This window comes from Aspergillus mulundensis (assembly GCF_003369625.1).
Source record: "Aspergillus mulundensis strain DSM 5745 chromosome Unknown scaffold_1, whole genome shotgun sequence".
Classification (NCBI taxonomy): domain Eukaryota; kingdom Fungi; phylum Ascomycota; class Eurotiomycetes; order Eurotiales; family Aspergillaceae; genus Aspergillus; species Aspergillus mulundensis.
Window position 1 is genome coordinate 1,017,192 of NW_020797889.1, and position 18,214 is coordinate 1,035,405.

At 51.3% G+C, this 18,214-nt stretch overlaps 6 protein-coding genes across 6 annotated transcripts; 4 read left to right on the top strand and 2 right to left on the bottom strand.

The window, feature by feature from the left end:
• Positions 1 to 811: 811 nt before the first annotated feature.
• Positions 812 to 2,473, bottom strand: DSM5745_01847 (Set1-mediated histone H3-K4 methylation subunit Swd1; the record flags this gene model as incomplete). The annotated part of the gene is made up of 5 exons (XM_026743863.1): positions 812 to 1,877; positions 1,943 to 2,083; positions 2,140 to 2,228; positions 2,285 to 2,346; positions 2,404 to 2,473. The coding sequence occupies 5 exons, from the start codon at positions 2,471 to 2,473 to the stop codon at positions 812 to 814; spliced, it is 1,428 nt and encodes a 475-aa protein (XP_026607026.1).
• Positions 2,474 to 3,080: 607 nt separating this feature from the next.
• Positions 3,081 to 8,632, top strand: DSM5745_01848 (DNA-directed RNA polymerase II core subunit RPO21; the record flags this gene model as incomplete). The annotated part of the gene is made up of 6 exons (XM_026743864.1): positions 3,081 to 3,090; positions 3,152 to 3,270; positions 3,352 to 3,508; positions 3,566 to 3,636; positions 3,695 to 8,562; positions 8,617 to 8,632. 6 exons carry the CDS (start codon positions 3,081 to 3,083, stop codon positions 8,630 to 8,632), a joined length of 5,241 nt encoding a protein of 1,746 aa, XP_026607027.1.
• Positions 8,633 to 9,457: 825 nt separating this feature from the next.
• Positions 9,458 to 12,150, top strand: DSM5745_01849 (ubiquitin ligase complex subunit HRD3; the record flags this gene model as incomplete). The annotated part of the gene is made up of 4 exons (XM_026743865.1): positions 9,458 to 9,500; positions 9,571 to 9,681; positions 9,748 to 11,682; positions 11,741 to 12,150. 4 exons carry the CDS (start codon positions 9,458 to 9,460, stop codon positions 12,148 to 12,150), a joined length of 2,499 nt encoding a protein of 832 aa, XP_026607028.1.
• A 285-nt stretch (positions 12,151 to 12,435) lies between these two features.
• Positions 12,436 to 13,300, top strand: DSM5745_01850 (putative DNA repair protein Dds20/Mei5; the record flags this gene model as incomplete). Its single annotated transcript, XM_026743866.1, has 2 exons — positions 12,436 to 13,152; positions 13,208 to 13,300. 2 exons carry the CDS (start codon positions 12,436 to 12,438, stop codon positions 13,298 to 13,300), a joined length of 810 nt encoding a protein of 269 aa, XP_026607029.1.
• Positions 13,301 to 13,467: 167 nt separating this feature from the next.
• Positions 13,468 to 15,039, bottom strand: DSM5745_01851 (amidase family protein; the record flags this gene model as incomplete). Its single annotated transcript, XM_026743867.1, has 1 exon — positions 13,468 to 15,039. The coding sequence occupies one exon, from the start codon at positions 15,037 to 15,039 to the stop codon at positions 13,468 to 13,470; it is 1,572 nt and encodes a 523-aa protein (XP_026607030.1).
• Positions 15,040 to 16,195: 1,156 nt separating this feature from the next.
• On the top strand, positions 16,196 to 17,890 carry DSM5745_01852 (putative MFS allantoate transporter; the record flags this gene model as incomplete). Its single annotated transcript, XM_026743868.1, has 4 exons — positions 16,196 to 16,390; positions 16,441 to 16,471; positions 16,529 to 16,813; positions 16,863 to 17,890. The coding sequence occupies 4 exons, from the start codon at positions 16,196 to 16,198 to the stop codon at positions 17,888 to 17,890; spliced, it is 1,539 nt and encodes a 512-aa protein (XP_026607031.1).
• Positions 17,891 to 18,214: the final 324 nt, after the last annotated feature.

Genomic DNA, 18,214 nt, shown 5'->3' on the forward strand with positions numbered 1-18,214 from the left:
GACCTGTTAGTGCACACCCACTCGATCGGACATGGACAGCGGAGAAAACGAATCGCGCGAAAGGAATACAAACGACGACGAGATCCTTCCCTAACACGCCCTTTATCCATTGCCTTGGGTGTCGTACGATGCCATCCCAACCTGCTTCACCCACCATACATTCCCGCGAAGCATCCTCTTCATCCACCACCTACTCACCGACCTGACTTTGTCAGTGATCGACTGAATACGAGCCTCGTCCTGTCGGCGTGCGCGGAATCGTCGTTGTAGTTGGGACTGACACAGCGACCTTCTCTCTACAGCGGGGCCGCTTGAGGAGTGAGAATACCATGGGATTGTCCGTATCGCATGTACAAGACACGGATGTGGGGAACAAAAAGAAATATATCATATTGGTTAGGATGAGGAGTAATCGGAGGAATTACGGCCCATGCCAGGTGAGTTATGTGGTGCGGCACGACATGGCCACTATATATTATTCCCGAATCCCGAGTCAGGCCGGGTCCCGCTCACCAGTTCCTGCGTCTCATGCATGCGATAACAGATGTTGCATGTTAAGGCAATCTATAGGTAGTCATCCCAAAACAAATAAATAGCAAATCTGAGCAGAAGCAACTGTCTGGGATTCCTGAACCTGTATGGTTTTTGCCTAAACTCCTAATCTCATATAGATCTCATGCACCCATTCCATGCAGCAAGCACATCCCAAACGCCCAAACGGCAATGCCGTAAATCTATCGTGTTCACACATGTCAAGAAAAACAATAAAGAGATAAGACATATATATCTCTTGATGGACGCACGATTGTTATCATCGTCGTCTTCCCCTTGCCCCTCGACCGGTCGCCCCATTCCGCCCCTCCTTCTCACCATCACCATTCACGTTCCACTTACTTCCAGCCCCCGGACTCCGGCGCCGCATAGTACCTGGCCCAACAGCAACGATATCCTCTTCGCTCTCGCTATCAGATAAATCCAGCAGCACCGGCATACGGAAGGACTCTATATCGCCGCTCTTGGATGGCTCGATGGTAAGGACGTCCGGCTCCTCATCTTCAGCGTCAAGGCGGCGCTGGTGGATTTCCTCAGCGGGGTGGATATCGAATTCATCCTCGCGCTCGGCGTAGATGACGTTTTCTTCGACCTCGCCGAAGTCCGGGGCGAGCGCGGACCATTTTTGCGGGGTGACAATGGTCCAGGTGTAGATGCAGCCGGATTCAAGGCCGCATGCGACCACGAATGGGCGGTTTGGGTGCCATTCTACGACGCCGAGTTCTTCGCGGGGGCCTTCGAGGATTTTGACGAGGGAGCCGTGGCTGCGTTCCCAGACGTAGATATCGGGGTTCATGAAGGTGGATGCGGTGACGAATTCGCCGGTTGAGGAGAAGGTGACGTGGTTCCAACTCAGGCGGTTGACAACGTCTTGAAATTTGTGCTCGACTTGGAGTTTTATGTTGGTTGGTTCGAGGTCGATGCCGAGTTGAGAGAGGTCGGGCATGAGGATTGTGCGGATGACGCGGTCGGAGCTGTTAACTAGAACATCGCGGCCGTTGCTGGCGAGGCGGAGGAGGATAATAACAGCGGCGCATAGTTTCGTGGAGTGGATGGTAGTGCAAGTTTGGGTTTCGATGATGTTGATCCAGCCTTTTGATGTGCCGGCTATTATATGATTGCCGAGCGCCGTGAAGACGGTGACACAAGTGGAGTGCTTTGCATCTTGCGCGGCTTGTTTGGCGGCGACAGCGGGGTCGACCTCCTCGTCTTTGGAGGGTGCGGCGCGAAACGGCGCGGAGGGAAGGATGCGTTTGATGGGTTTCGCGGACGAGATGTCGACAAGAACGGGCTGATCTTCGAAGAGGGAGGCTACAAATAGCAGACTGTGTAGAGAAGAGTGTTAGTTTGTTGCGACTTAGTGCCTGTCGGAACTGCGTTAGAAACGTACTGGTTGTAAGGATGGAGTTCTGCGATATATACAGGAGCTTCAAAACGGACGGTGCGCACCCGAGAACCGTCTTTCAGATCCCACAGGATACACTTCCAGTCCTGGGAAGAGCTCAGAAGATAGCGACCGTCTCTGGACCAACTACACACAAGTGTCAGCTTTCTTTCCCCGACTACAGCCACGGTCGCGTGGGTTACCTGAGTGACTGGATTTGCCGGATGTGGCCCTTCAGTTTGCGCGCAACGCCATTCGTCTCAACGTCGAAGATAACAACGGTGCCATCTACCTGGAAGTGAAAGTCAGTTTCGCAATGGCGCTTGTCATGTTGAAAGAGAAGCTAACCCGCCCAGACGCCAGATAATCACCCTTGCGATTGAAGCGTAGGCATGTCGCATGCCCACTTCCTAAAATATCTATTAGCGAACAAAGAACTCTCTTCATTCATAAGATCCCATTCATACGTAATTTCTCTGATAACGTGTCTGGGTAGTCCTGAGCTAGGACGAAGGGGTCGACAAGCGAGAGATTCATGGTGAAGGGTTCGAATTTGGCTCAGGTAATCGCCAAAATAGAGGGAAAGGTGAGTAAGTTATAAGAGATTCCCAGCCCAGAAAGAGGCCAGGAGAAAAAGGTGTGAACGAACATCCAGCTCAATGCCAGCGGTTGTTTGTCGGGCTTGAAGCTGCAAAAACTGGGGTAGAGAGTTGGGTGTGGACTTGGTAGGCGGTGAAGGCTTGCGGCTCAGAAATCTCGACGACAGCAGACTTGACACTCAACGACTGCCCGTCTCCTTTCAACCTTAACACGCCGTTACGACCATCGCCAAAACAACCACCGCCATCGGACCATCCTGATATACCTCACGAACCTCGAGACTTGCTGTCGCCGAACGTGGTCATTCATTTTTTTCGCCCTTTAGTCGTGGACTGGGTCGCAGGCGCCCTGCGTGGCAAGCCTGCGAGAGGCCTCGTCTGGCCCTGCGCTCACAACATCTCTCGCTAATCGCTTGCACCTACTCTCAATAAAACGGAAAACCTTTCTCTTGGCTCGTTTTTATCGACTTTAGAGCTCTTATCCCTTCGCTTCCGTCGCCTGTTGCTTGCTTCGCGTTTCTTTGGCTCCCGCACCGTCTTTCACCATGTCGAATGGTATTTCAACCCACCCATCATCGCTCGATCAACGAGAACGCATGCTAATCGAGGTCTTCAGTCTACTTCCCTTACTCCAAGGCCCCTTTGAGGACCATAGCGGAGATACAGTTCGGCCTCTTCTCCCCCGAGGAGATAAAGCGCATGAGCGTGGTCCATGTCGAATATCCAGAGACCATGGTTAGTCATTCGTACCTTCCTTTAAACCTCAACCGATGATTTATATGAGAGTTTCTGACACGCGATGTGCAAACAACGTAGGACGACCAAAGGCAGCGCCCACGTACCAAAGGTCTCAATGATCCTCGTTTAGGGACGATCGACCGACAGTGGAACTGCGAAACATGTGAAGAAGGTCAAAAGGAATGCCCTGGACATTTCGGACATATCGAGCTTGCGACTCCGGTCTTCCATATCGGTAGGTGACTTGCGGGAAGATAAGGACTCCTACGTGATAAATCTGACATGTCGCTAGGTTTCTTGACACGGATCAAGAAGTTGCTTGAGACGGTCTGCCACAACTGTGGAAAGATCAAAGCCAACGCGGTTAGTCATCCCTTACGGGATGGCAAATCTATGGCAAAATATGCTGACATGAAACCAGTCCGATCCGAAGTTTCTAGAGGCCCTGCGGATTCGGGATCCAAAGCGCCGATTTGACCACATCTGGCGACTCTCGAAGGATATCTTGATTTGCGAAGCCGACCCACCTGCGGAAGACGACGAGTACCAAAAAGAAAGCTCGAAGCCTCAGCGATCCCACGGCGGATGCGGCAATGCGCAGCCCACGGTTCGAAAGGAAGGGATTACGCTCGTTGGAACATGGAAGCCATCGAAGAGCATGATGGATGAGATGGACATGCAGCAGCCGGAGAAGAAGACAATCACGCCGCAAATTGCGCTGAATGTTTTCCGCAACATCTCCCACGAAGATGTTCGCATCATGGGATTGAGTAACGACTATGCGCGTCCCGAGTGGATGATTCTTACAGTTTTGCCCGTTCCGCCTCCTCCTGTTCGTCCAAGTGTGGTTGTCGGTGGGAGCACCTCTGGGCAGCGTGGTGAAGACGATCTGACCTATAAACTGGCTGAAATCGTCCGAGCAAACCAAAATGTTCAGCGGTGCGAGCAGGAAGGCGCCCCAGAGCACGTCGTACGCGAGTTCGAGTCTCTGCTACAATACCACATTGCTACTTACATGGATAATGATATCGCTGGCCAGCCAAAGGCTATGCAAAAGTCGAACAGACCTGTCAAAGCTATTCGAAGCCGCTTGAAGGGTAAGGAGGGTCGTCTACGACAAAATCTGATGGGAAAGCGTGTAGACTTCTCTGCTCGTACCGTGATTACTGGTGATCCGAACTTGTCCCTCGACGAAGTCGGTGTTCCCAAGAGTATTGCCAGGACACTGACCTACCCCGAGGTCGTCACCCCTTATAACATTGAGAAACTGCAGCAGCTTGTCATGAACGGTCCGACCGAACATCCTGGAGCACGGTATATTGTCCGGGATAATGGCGAGCGCATCGATCTTCGGCACGCAAAGCGCGCGGGCGGGCATTCACTTCTATATGGCTGGAAGGTCGAACGCCACATCATGGATGGAGACGTGATTCTGTTCAACCGACAGCCCTCTCTTCACAAAGAATCTATGATGGGTCATCGTGTTCGCGTTATGCCTTACTCGACGTTCAGACTGAATTTGTCAGTCACTAGTCCATACAACGCCGACTTCGACGGCGACGAAATGAACTTGCACGTTCCCCAAAGCGAAGAATCACGCGCTGAACTTCTACAACTTGCGCTAGTGCCGCAGAACATCGTGTCTCCTCAGCGGAATGGTCCTCTGATGGGTATCGTCCAAGATACTCTTTGCGGCATCTACAAGATTTGTCGCCGTGATGTCTTTCTGACCAAAGAGCAAGTGATGAACATTATGATGTGGGTCCCTGACTGGGATGGTGTGATTCCTCAGCCTGCGATTGTCAAACCTAGACCCAGGTGGACGGGAAAGCAGATGATCAGCATGGTGTTCCCATCTGGTCTCAATCTGATGCGCACTGACTCTAAAGGCGCAGCACCTTCTTCTGAGAAATACTCTCCTCTTAAGGATGGAAACGTCCTCATTCATGAGGGTCAGTTGATGTATGGAATGCTCAACAAGAAGATCGTGGGTGCGAGTGGTGGTGGTGTGATCCACATTATCTTCAATGAGTACGGGGCGGATGCTGCTGTAGCATTTTTCAACGGCGCGCAGGCTATTGTCAACTACTGGTTGCTGCACAATGGTTTCAGTATCGGTATTGGTGATACCATCCCTAACGATGAGACTATCCAAGCCATTGAGGACTGTGTGCGCAAGCGAAAGGAGGAAGTCGAGGAAATTACTGCCATTGCGACCCAAAACAAACTCGAGCCTCTTCCAGGTATGAACGTGCGAGAAACGTTCGAGAGTAAGGTCTCCGTCGCCCTCAATACAGCTCGTGATGAAGCCGGTACTGCCACCGAGAATAGTTTGAAGGATCTGAACAACGCTGTGCAAATGTCGCGTTCTGGATCGAAGGGATCAATTATCAACATCTCGCAAATGACCGCTGTCGTCGGCCAGCAAATGGTAGAAGGTAAACGTATCGCTTTCGGCTTCAAATACCGCACCCTTCCTCATTTCACAAAAGACGACTACTCCCCAGAATCTAGGGGATTCGTTGAGAACTCTTATCTTCGTGGCTTGACTCCAACTGAATTCTTTTTCCACGCTATGGCTGGTCGTGAGGGTCTGATTGATACTGCGGTCAAGACTGCTGAAACCGGTTATATTCAGCGTAAGCTGGTCAAGGCTCTGGAAGAAGTCATGGTCAAATATGACGGCACTGTCCGAAACTCCCTCGGTGACATTATTCAGTTTATCTACGGAGAAGACGGTCTCGACGGCGCACATATCGAGCACCAGAAACTTGATATTCTCACATGTTCCGATGCGAAATTCAAGGAGCGGTTCCGTATTGACCTCATGGATCCTGCTCTTAGTCTTGGCTCCGACGTGCTGGAGCAAGCTAATGAGATTGCTGGAGACGTTGAAGTCCAAAGGTATCTGGATGAGGAGTGGGAAGAGCTCCTGAAGGCTCGGGACGTTGTTCGTCATGTTGCAAAGGGCACAGAGGAGTCGATGCCACTCCCCATCAACATTCAGCGAATCCTGGAAATGGCCCGGACCACTTTCAGGATTCGCGAAGGGACGATTAGCGATTTGCATCCCGCGGAAGTCATTCCTCAGGTGCAATCTCTCCTTAACAGGCTGATGATCGTCCGTGGTGATGACCCGATCTCACAAGAGGCTCAGGAGAGCGCGACTATGCTATTCAAGGCACAGCTACGCAGTCGTCTTGCGTTCAAGAGACTGGTAACTCAGTATTCTATGAACAAACTCGCTTTCCAGCACGTGCTTGGAGCCATCGAATCTCGGTTTGCTAAGGCGACCGCGGCTCCCGGTGAGATGGTGGGTGTCTTGGCTGCTCAGTCCATTGGTGAACCGGCCACACAAATGACACTGAACACCTTCCACTTTGCTGGTGTTTCGTCTAAGAACGTCACGCTTGGTGTACCCCGTCTTAAGGAAATCTTGAACGTTGCAACCAACATCAAGACTCCATCCATGACGGTATACCAGGAGGCTTCAAGGGCTCATGACAAGGAAGGAGCAAAGCAACTTCGAAGCGCAGTTGAATACACAAACTTGCGGTCTATCACTGAGGCAACGGAGATTTACTATGATCCGGACATTCAAACAACGGTCATTGAGAATGATCGCGACATGGTTGAGTCATATTTCATCATTCCGGAGGACGTTACCGACGATTCTTCTCGTCAGTCTAAGTGGTTGCTCCGTATCATCTTGAGTCGTGCCAAGCTTCTGGATAAGGGTCTTACTGTGCAGGACGTTGCCACCAAGATCAAGCAGGCCTATCCTAAGGATATCGCTGTCATCTTCAGTGACAACAACGCAGACGAGCAGGTCATTCGTATCCGTCAGATTCAGGACTACAAGGAAGACGAGGATGATGATGATATCGAGTACGATGTAACGTTGAAGAAACTCGAGCAACACCTTCTCGACACACTAAACCTTCGTGGTGTCCAAGGTGTTGAACGTGCGTTCATCAACGAGAAGAAGAAGATTAGGGTAAAGGAAGACGGATCTTTGACGGATGAATCGTCTGACCCATTGTGCAAAGAGTGGATTCTTGAAACAAGCGGTTCCTCCCTTGCGGAGGTTTTGGCAATTCCAGGAGTCGATGCTACTCGCACTTACTCGAATCAGTTCATCGAGGTTTTCGAAGTGTTTGGCATTGAAGCTGCGCGATCCGCGGTTCTCCGCGAGTTCACGGCAGTGCTGTCCTTCGATGGATCCTACGTCAACCATCGTCACTTGGCCCTTTTGGTCGACGTGATGACCATGCGAGGTTATCTGACCCCAGTCACCCGTCATGGTATCAACCGTGCCGACAATGGTGCGCTTATGCGTTGCTCGTTTGAGGAAACTGTTGAGATTCTTCTCGAAGCCGCCGCTTTTGGGGAACTTGACGACTGCCGTGGAGTGTCAGAAAACTTGATTCTTGGACAGATGGCGCCGGCTGGTACCGGAGAATTCGATGTCTACCTTGATCAGAACATGCTGAACACTGTTGTATCGAACAACGCTCGCTATGGAGTCATGGGAGCATTAGGAGCGAAAGATGCGATCATCAATGACGGCGCCGCGACGCAGTATGATACTGGTTCGCCTATGCAGGAAAGCGCCTACATTGGTACCCCTGACCCCGACTCGAACTTCTCCCCCATCCGTCAGGCGGGCGCTGAAACTCCTGGCGGGTTCACCGAATACCAGCCCTCTAGCGCTTTTGGTGGTGGGTTCAGCCCTGCCGCCACCAGTCCAGCGGGCTACTCTCCCAGCAGTCCCTTCAGTGCCAACCCTACATCGCCTGGCTACTCTCCAACCTCCAGCTACTCGCCCACATCTCCCGGCATGGGTATCACAAGCCCGCGGTTTATGACATCCCCAGGATTTTCTCCGGCCAGTCCGTCCTTTGCCCCAACATCACCGGCGTATTCGCCCACATCGCCAGCGTATGGGCAGGCCTCGCCGACGTCGCCCTCGTACTCTCCAACCTCGCCTGGTTTCTCACCCACGTCGCCGAACTACAGCCCCACGTCGCCCAGCTTCAGTCCGGCTTCACCTGCGTTTAGCCCAACGTCACCAAGTTACAGCCCTACCAGCCCTGCTATCGGTGGTGCTCGGCACTTGTCTCCAACCTCGCCTACTTCTCCGAAGTATACACCTACGTCTCCTGGGTGGTCACCCACAAGCCCTCAGACGTATTCTCCCACTTCTCCCAACTTCTCCGGCTCGCCGACTTCTCCCGGTGGTCCCACGTCCCCTGGTTACAGCCCGACGTCGCCGGCGTTTAGCCCTACGTAAGTTATTTTACCACAAATAGCCAAACATTCTTACTGACTTTGACGCACCAGATCACCCCGTCAGTGAAGCCACATCACCCATTAGCGGTTTCTTTCTGGCGCTTCTTGTATTCTTGTACTATCACTTTTCACATTCAAATCCCCTTGAAACCAGAAAAGAAAACATCTTGCATCTTCCCTGCGGAATTGGTTGGTTATATCTTTTGCAATCTGGGCATGTCTAGCCTTCTCTGAATTCTTCGTTCCTCTCGATTTCTCCCCTTCATTTTAATGTATGCGGTGTATCTCGCACTCTAACCTAAACGGTTTGTCATGGTTTATTCTTCGCATTCGAGCCAGGTCCGTGAGATTGCGAGCGACTTCTCATGGGCTGGCGATGTGTTACGTTGCGTTTCTTTTACAGACCTTGAAATGGCAAGCGATCTCCATTAGAACTGAAGACCTCTAGGTCTCATTCTCACTCCCAGGTCCCCTGAGAGGCAAGGCCGCTTTTCTTATTTCGCTATTTGCCTTGGTTTGCATGGAGATGAGATTGTTAATACCGCGCGCGACCGGAGTTCTCTTTTTACCCTGTACACATTTTTAGAGAAGATAGTTCTGGGTCGGAAGGGAGGGGACGAAATCATGTCATAAACTTGAAATGAAAGAGCTTATGAGACAATCCTCACTTCTACAGTAGGAAACTCTTCACGTGTAAAGAAGTGCCAAGTATTCGGCGAAATGAAGCTCCGCAACGCCAGGTGGCCGATAGCGATGAGGAGCTCCGCAGTCCGTCATGACCCCGGCTGACAGCATACTTCAATCCGCTTTTCTCCCATTACGTTGAACAGGTGATAAGAGGGGTCGCCATGCGTTTCTTCCTGTCGACACCTAACCAGTCCTTTCAAGCAAGATGAAGTACATATGGTTATGGCGCTTCCTGCCCTTGGTGCTCTGTATGTTCCCATAACTGAATTGGCGAAGACACTCTCAAGCGACTGCTGACACTTATTTTCTTTGGATTAGTGTTCCAGCATACGTTTGCGCTTCAACCAAATGATCAAAACCCCCTTTCAGATGTTGCTCAGGGATCACCCAATCCCTCCGGTGATACGTCCTCCGATGCTCCTACAAATGGTGATCCATCCCCGCGCTGATAGCGCATCGTCTGTTGTATTTCAGCTGACGTATTCAATGTTCTAGAGCGCGTCAGATATGCCCTCAATGTTCTACGCGAGGCAAAGATACCGGTCGTCACGCCTCCGGGGAAGCCATCTGGCGTCCTCGGCAACACCTGGCATTACGCGCAAGAAGCCTTTCGAATACTCTTTATGAATGGACCACCATCGAGCGGCGCCGCGCGGAGGAAAATGAACCCGAGCATTACAAAAGCCGTCGACGCACTCAGAATTGCGGCTTTGGAGGACCACGATCCGGATGCGATGTTCCTACTAGCAGAAATGAACTTCTACGGCAATTTCTCGCATCCCCAGGACTTCCAGCAGGCGTTTCGCTGGTACGAGAGTCTAGCATCATGGGACGGAAATAGCACGGCACAGTATATGCTTGGTTTTATGTATGCCACGGGAATCGGAGGCGGGGTTGAACGCGACCAGGCCAAGGCACTGTTGTACCACACCTTTGCCGCAGAGGCGGGGAATACGAAGTCCGAAATGACTCTTGCATATCGCCATCATGCTGGCATTGGCACCCCCAGGAATTGCGACGAGGCAACCTATTACTACAAACAAGTGGCGGATAAAGCCATTGAGTACTATCGATCTGGACCGCCTGGTGGCCACAGTATGGTCCGCGAATCATACCGTTGGGCTGACGAAGAGGGCGGCGTATATGGGGAGGGTGCCAGCGTATCCAGCTCCGGCCCTAACGCCCTTCGTGATGGCTCGGGTTCTACCGAGGCCAGCCTAGAAGACGTTCTAGAATATCTGGATCTTATGTCTCGGAAAGGGGAGGTGAAGGCGACGTTTAGCCTGGGGAAGATGCATTATGAAGGCACGAAGGGACTGCCCAAGAACTATAAGAAGGCGCTCAAATACTTTAAACTGGTCACAAAACGATACTGGAATAAGGACCATTCACTGAACCCGAACCATCCGGCTGGGATCGAGAAATTGGCATCTAAAGCAGCAGGACACATTGGCCTAATGTATCTACGTGGCGAAGGCGTGGAGCAGAATTTCGAAACCGCTTACACGTGGTTCAAACTTGGATTGGCCAACGGGGACGCGCTTTGCCAGCACCAAATTGGGCTCATGTTTTTGCATGGCTATGGAGTGCAGAAAGACGCTTACAAAGCCTCTTCTTACTTCAAAGCCGCAGCGGATCAGGACTACCCTGCGGCGGAAACGCGGCTAGGTGCATTATTCCTGGACCAAGGTGACGTCGCAACAGCTACCAAGTACTTCGAACTTGCTGCTCGCTGGGGCTGGATGGAAGCCTTCTATTATCTTGCAGAACTGGCCAACAATGGTGTTGGCCGACAACGACATTGTGGACTCGCTGCGTCGTACTACAAAATGGTCGCAGAGAAAGCAGAAGCGATCCACTCTTCCTTTACCGAAGCGAACGCTGCGTATGAGAGTGGTGACAAAGAGCGAGCATTCATCCCAACGCTTATGGCCGCAGAGCAAGGGTACGAAAATGCCCAGGCTAATGTAGCCTTTGTCCTTGATGAACAGCGTTCATTGTTACCATTGGAGAAAGTCCTACCTGGATTGAGGAAGCCCCGACCTGCTTTGCTTCGAAATGCCGCATTGGCTCTGATTCATTGGACTCGCTCAGCCAAGCAGGCCAACATCGACTCTCTGCTCAAAATGGGTGACTATTATCTGAGTGGTAATGGCATTGGTATTGATTCTGAGAAAGCTTCAACATGTTATCACACCGCCGCCGAAGCTCACTTCAGTGCGCAGGCGTATTGGAATCTCGGCTGGATGCATGAGAACGGGGTTGCTGTTGAGCAAGATTTCCACATGGCTAAGAGGTATTATGACCTGGCTTTGGAGACGAGCGGCGAGGCCTACCTGCCTGTTAAGCTCAGCTTGTTGAAATTGCGGGCACGGAGCTCTTGGAATAGATTCACTAATGGAAAGGTCAATTCCATTCGAGAGGACGATGGTAAGATTCGAATTTTCCTATTTGCCAGATTGTTGAAATTATTGCTAACGTTACCTAGAACCTAAACCCCGTCGTACCTTTAGTGAATGGATTGCAGCGTTCATTGAAAATGACGAAGAGGAAGAAGCGAACTACCGCGCACAGCTCCATAAACAGGGCGAAGAGGACGACGACGATATATTGTCGAGTAGTGAACATCACCGCCTTGATGACCATGATGACGGCTATTACGACGAACTCGACCTTGACATTGAGGACAGTATCCTGGAAGGCCTCATCATCCTATCGCTAGCTGCCACCCTCATGGTCTTGGTGTACTTGCGACAACAACGGAATAACCGTCAAAGACAGAACGATAATCAGGGCGCGAATGCAGCAGGGCAAGCCAACGCGAACAACCGGGGTTTCTTCCCACGGCCCGGGGATCCAGAGTTTGCTCAATGGGTGGCTGGCGGGGTTGGTCATTAGCCCTTTATCGACATCTTTCTTCTATACGTGTATGTTATGACTTTTAGCGCCCCATGGGAAATGTATGATCATTTACCATTCTATCTTTCCACACATTCAACACCCACATCCGGGGCCAGCGAAGACGTCACTGTACCGGCACCTATCTTATCGATAAGCGACTAGCACTCCTCTACCTCTCTTTCCACCGTCTACAGCGCACATTCCACCATTTCCATTCCCACAGCACTGCGGTATTCGAACCTTTAGACTATGTAATTCAACAGAGCAAACTGTTTCCTGAGCATGGCTTCTTATACCCCTAATGGCAAGCGGCGCCGTCTCGACCAGGCGACAAACGCACTCTCCAAACCCTTCAAGTCACCTCTTCGCAGACCTACTCCTACAGTGAAGGATGAGCCTACAGCATCAGCAGCCGAAGGAAGAGCGAATTCTGTGCCGTCCACTGCAAATACTAAGCTTGATGAGCAAAACACGGACGCTCCCCTCCCTACGCCCCCTTCAACGAATCCGCAAGCTACGCCACCACCGTTCCGCAAAAGAACGCTTCCCGGGCAGCGCCTTACCCCCGCACGGAAGCCTGTACTCCCAGACCCAGAAATAACGAATCTCCAGAAGCGCCAACGGGAGCTCCAGTCACGCCTGGCAAATCTGCGGTCCGAGCTCGACACCGTCCAGCAAGCCCTTCGGATCGAGTCGTCCAATAGAGATGAGGAGCTGGAGGCTTTGATTGTGAAGTGGAAGAGAGTCAGCCAGGATGCAGCGGAAGAGGTATTTACCGGTGCTCAGGAGCGAATCTCGCGAATGGGGGGCGTCAAGGCGTGGCGGGAACGAATGAAGAACGACGATGCTCGGTGGGAGCAGGAGGAGATGGAGACTTGGTTTGGCAATGTGGACGCTGATGCGCTTGATCTGGACGAGGATGAACTGCAGGCTCGCAAGGCTGAGATGAGGGAACAGATTGAAAAGAAGAATGCTAAGGAGCATGGGGACGACTCTGAGGTCGGTTCTTGCTTCGTTATTTCGGTAGCATATGCTAATTTGGATCAATTCATAGGAGTTTACTATGGATATGATGCTCAAGACGCTTAACATTGAGCTTGCGGCTATCGGGTATGACAAGGTGAACCAGAAATGGATTAGGGAATGAGGGTCTTCCTACCATCACACTAATATCGCTACGGCTTGATGTGCTGGCACATAATGTTTTATATGATCACTTTCCGTTTCATTTCCTCTTCTATGTATGGTTGTGCGAGAGTTGCGCTTCACTGATAGCCCTTTCTGAGATTAACTGCTGCTATGAATTGTAGGTAGTTAGAGCAATAATAATTTCCCCACAGCACGAGCTGTTTTGAAGCGCGCAACGAGAATTATTATGACCTGGTGAGCAGCTGGGCTTCTCCATCTGGACCACATGTTGTCACGAGCAGATTTTGCATAAGTTTCCACCAAACTCCATCGTGCTTCTTCCACCTTTATCTCAACTGGGTTTCCATTGACATAGCAGCTGAACTGCTCCAATTTATTATCCTCGGTGAGATTGAAAGTCCCTTGAACCTTGACGCTAACCGTTGAATCAGTGATTTCTTTAGACTGCTCCTGCACTTCGATCTGCGCTGTTTCGGTAAAGCCAGTACCAGCGCCTCCTCGATTGCCTGGGATCTTCAAAACATCTGAGTCCAGCTCAGGTACAAGCCTCGGTAGCGAGCGGTACTTCGTCGCCTGTTCGAACGCATAACCATACTCCAAGAGCTTGTTATCCTCGTACGCCTTGCCTGCAAAGGTAAGGTTGACCGGCATTTGTGTATCCTCCATCACGCCCATCGGCACCGAAACGGTAGGAACGCCCAGATGGCGGATAGCCTGATTTCCATTGGAATACTTGACCCCGTTCTCCCACGCAAACTGAGAAGAATCAGGATTGACATCCGCATCCGCGCGTCCAATGTCCGCGTTCGCCGGGAAGACTATCGCATCCAAGCCTTCCTTGTCCATCCACTCTTCGAGCGTCTCCTTTCGCGCATTCTCCAGAGCCTTTAGTGCTTGCTCCATTTCCGGAATATCGAAAATTGAATCTGGCTTGGTCTTCGGGTATTCAACAATCTGCTTCCACTGGAGCTGGTTTGATGGGAGGGGTGCTCCTCGGAGAGACCCAGGCGCAAGAGGGAAAATATCATCTGGGTTCACGCAGGTCAGAGAGTCTAGCCCCGGCTGGCCGTTTGCGATCAAGAAGTCGTCCCAGGCGTGGGCAACCAGGTCGCTTCTTTCTTTTGCTGGCCATCTCTCTGGGAGGGACTTGACATTCACCAATTGGTTGCGATCAATGTTGGCTTCATATATGGAGAGGAGAGGAAAGTCTACTTCGACAACCGTTGCACCACATGATTGCAAGGCGGCCTTGGCCGAATCCCAAAGCTTAAGAATAGAAGGCCTTGTGCGTGTGCTATTTGGCAAGTCTCCTGAGCTGATGAACATAGAAGGTACCCCCAGCCGCTTGCCACGTAGGGAAGACAATCTTTTCAACTCTTCGAAGCGCGTAGGCCTGACACTCTCAGCACGGGGCAACGTGATATACCCTTGCTCATTCCAAAAGTCCCCTTCGGGGCTTTGGTCCGTGATGGCTAGTACGTTGAGTACCTTGAAGAGATCCGACATGGTGCGGGTATGAGGAACCAGCACATCACACGTTGGGTACAGCGGCCACACTCCGCGGAGTGGCAATAGACCTCTTGACGGCGTGTATGCAATGATCGAATTGTTTGACGCCGGCGATCTTCCCGAAGAGACCGTTTCAGATCCTAGGCTAAAAGCGCAGAAGTTTGCCGCGGTGGCCGTGGCAGAGCCATTGGAAGATCCGGATCCGTATGCTGCCGTCAGATAGTTCATGTTGTATGGACTTTCAGCTCGGCCATAGGAGCCACGCTGCATTCCACCGTACGGGCATGTTGGTCCTGCCGAGAAGAATTGCACCTGCATCACGAAGTATTTTCACGCAAGCAGCATCATCTGTAGCGATTAAACCCTCAAACGCGGGAGACCCGGCGGCTACAGTCATCCCCTTCACTTTGATACTGTCTTTGACAAGATAAGGAATTCCCTCTAAGGGCCTGGGCGGCAGCCCAGCGGCTCTTCGTGCGTCCGATGCATCTGCTTCATCGAAAACAGATGGGTTGAGAATGGGAATGGCACTCAAAGTGAGCCCTGTCGCATCATAAACGCTAATCCTCCGCAGATATCGTGCCACAAGTTCAACGCTTGTGGTCAATCCTGAAGTCAGAGCTTCTTGGAGCTCCGAGATACTTGTGTCAATGAGGCTAAAGGAATCCGAGGTCTGTCGTTGGAATGGTTTCGTCAGTTACATTCCAGTTTGGCTAAGACCGTACCTGAAGAAAGGCTTACGGATGACATTGTTGGTTCAATCTTGCTTTCTTGCTCAATCAGATATCAGGTGAGTGAACAGATGCAGCCAGAACTTATTCTATACTAATGATTCTTTTGTAGAACTATGAACAAGCTGAAACCTGCAGATATGTCCGCCAGATGACATGGATCGAAGTTATCGGGTCCTCTGGATAGCCAACGGACCGGCCGAAGGGGCCAATGACATCTAGGAGAAGCCCATGCTGCAGTTACTCCAACTGATATGCGTGTCGAATGGACTTGCTAGGCTCATGCTGATCTACTCCAGAAAGTTGGAGTACCCGGCTATCTCCCATACTAATTGGCCAGGGCGGCCGAAGTCTATGATAAGTATAATAACCTTATGACACCCAAGCGCCACCTGTGCGATGAAAGCCGGCGGAACCGTGCTTGTCGGCCAAAAGATACGGAGTATCTCAACAGATAACACTACCTTGTTCTCTATCATCGACATTTGATAAGGGAACTTGGCTCTCAAGGGCCATGATAAGACTCAACCGCATAAGAGCGAGGACAATGCTGGTTGATCCTCTTGTGCGACAATCATCTGCCTTGCATTGCCTCGCCATCACCAAGCTTGTTCATTCTTCGAGAACAAGACTCCCGGTTATTACCCACCACAATGCAAGATATCAAAGAGATGAAGATAGAGGCACAAGATGAGCCCGGCGTTGAGAAAGGAACCGTATTGGATTCTGGAGAAATTCGAGACATCGGAGCGCAGCTCTTCGCCGAAGCCGAGCAAATATCCCCCGAGGAACTCGAGCGTGAAGGTGCCGAGGTGCGCAAGATCCTCGACAGACGGGTCATGCCTATAGTAAGTTCTGACATCCACTACAGGGAAGATCTGGTTAACATAGTGCCTAGATCTACCTGACATACTGCATTCAGTTTCTGGGTGCGCTCAAGATCTACCACCCCACTCTTGGATTTGTCGGCTGACTCTGTGCTCTAGACAAGCTTTCGCTGAACTATGCATCTGCATACACGTTGATACCCGATCTAGGCTTGGAAGGCCAGAGGTACTCATGGGTTGCTGCAATCTACAACTTTGGGTACCTTGCATTTGCTATACCTTCAAACCTTCTTCTACAACGACTGCCGCTCGCAAAATATATGGGAGGGTCGCTCGTCATATGGGCTGCGTTGGTTATTGCCCACGTTGGAGCCAAGAATTATGCTGGAATGTTAGTCCTGAGATTTATTCTGGGAATGGCAGAAGCATGTGTTAGCCCTTGTAGTACGTGTTATATCCACCATAATACAGGGGATCCTGCTAACAAGCACAGTGATGAGCTTCACATCCATGTTCTACAAACGAGACGAGCAACCATTGCGCATGGCCATCTGGCTCTCTGCAAATGGAATGGCAACAATGGTTGGAGCCCTACTCGGATTCGGACTTGGCCATGTGCACAACACATCTCTTGAAAGCTGGAAACTCATCTTCCTCGTTATTGGTCTACTCAACCTTGTCACAGCAATCCTCTTCCTCTGGTTTATTCCTGACTCCCCAAGCTCCGCAAAGTTCCTCACCCACAGACAACGCATCATCGCCGTCCAGCGCGTCTCCGAGAACATGATTGGCGTCAAAACGAAAGAGTTCAAATTCCGCCAGGCTTTAGAAATATTCTATGATGTCAAGGTACTTTGCATTCTAGGCATGGGCATTTCTTGCGGTGTCATCAACGGCGGCGTCTCCAACTTCGCTTCTTCCCTGATCAAAGGGTACGGGTTTTCCGGCATTTATGCGACTCTCCTACAGCTCCCCACAGGCGCCATTGAAGCCGTCATCGTTCCTATCTGCGGTCTCATCTCCACCTATGTCCGCGACTCACGTTGTATCGTTCTTGCCGTCGTTTCTTTCATTCCCTTCGCGGGGCTACTGGGAATCCGCTTCACAGACCTCTCGCACCGCTGGACGCTCGTCGGCTGTACCTGGTTGCAATACATCATCGGCGCCCCGGTCATCGTCTCATGGAACCTCCTCTCCACAAATATAGCCGGACACACAAAGCGCTCCATCGCCAACGGTCTCTGGTTCACACTGTACGCGGGCGGGAACGTCGCAGGCTCGAATATCTTCTTCGCGCGCGAGGCTCCCCGGTACTACTCCGCACTTACGGGACTGCTGATCTGCTACGCGGGAATGATTGTTCTTGCAGGCGTTGCGTACGCCGTTATGAAGATTGAGAATGTCAGACGCGATCGGAAGCTGACTGTCGAGGAGAGCGCAACGAGGCAGGATAGGGCTGTGTTGGATGGGTTCAAGGACATGACGGACATGGAGTCAAAGGATTTCCGGTATGCGCTTTGAATTGGTATCTTACTCTTGCTATATGAGTGCGTTTCACGCTGCCGGTTATTATGGACATAGAATAGACTTTACTACGAAGTATGACTCGAATAGAGACGACTATCGAACCGAAATGACTGGGTTTCAGAGAAAAGCGCACTGTATGTCGTCAGGGGTCCCGTTGCACTTTCCTCCTAAACAAAGCCACTTTAGGAAGGTGCGATGGGCAGTCCAATGGAGATAAAAGGAGCGACCGGTCCGTAGCTCCTTCCTACTTGGCAACAAATACCTTTAGGAAAGCACGCTAGCACATTGCCCACAAGAGGAAGGAGCGACCGGTCCATC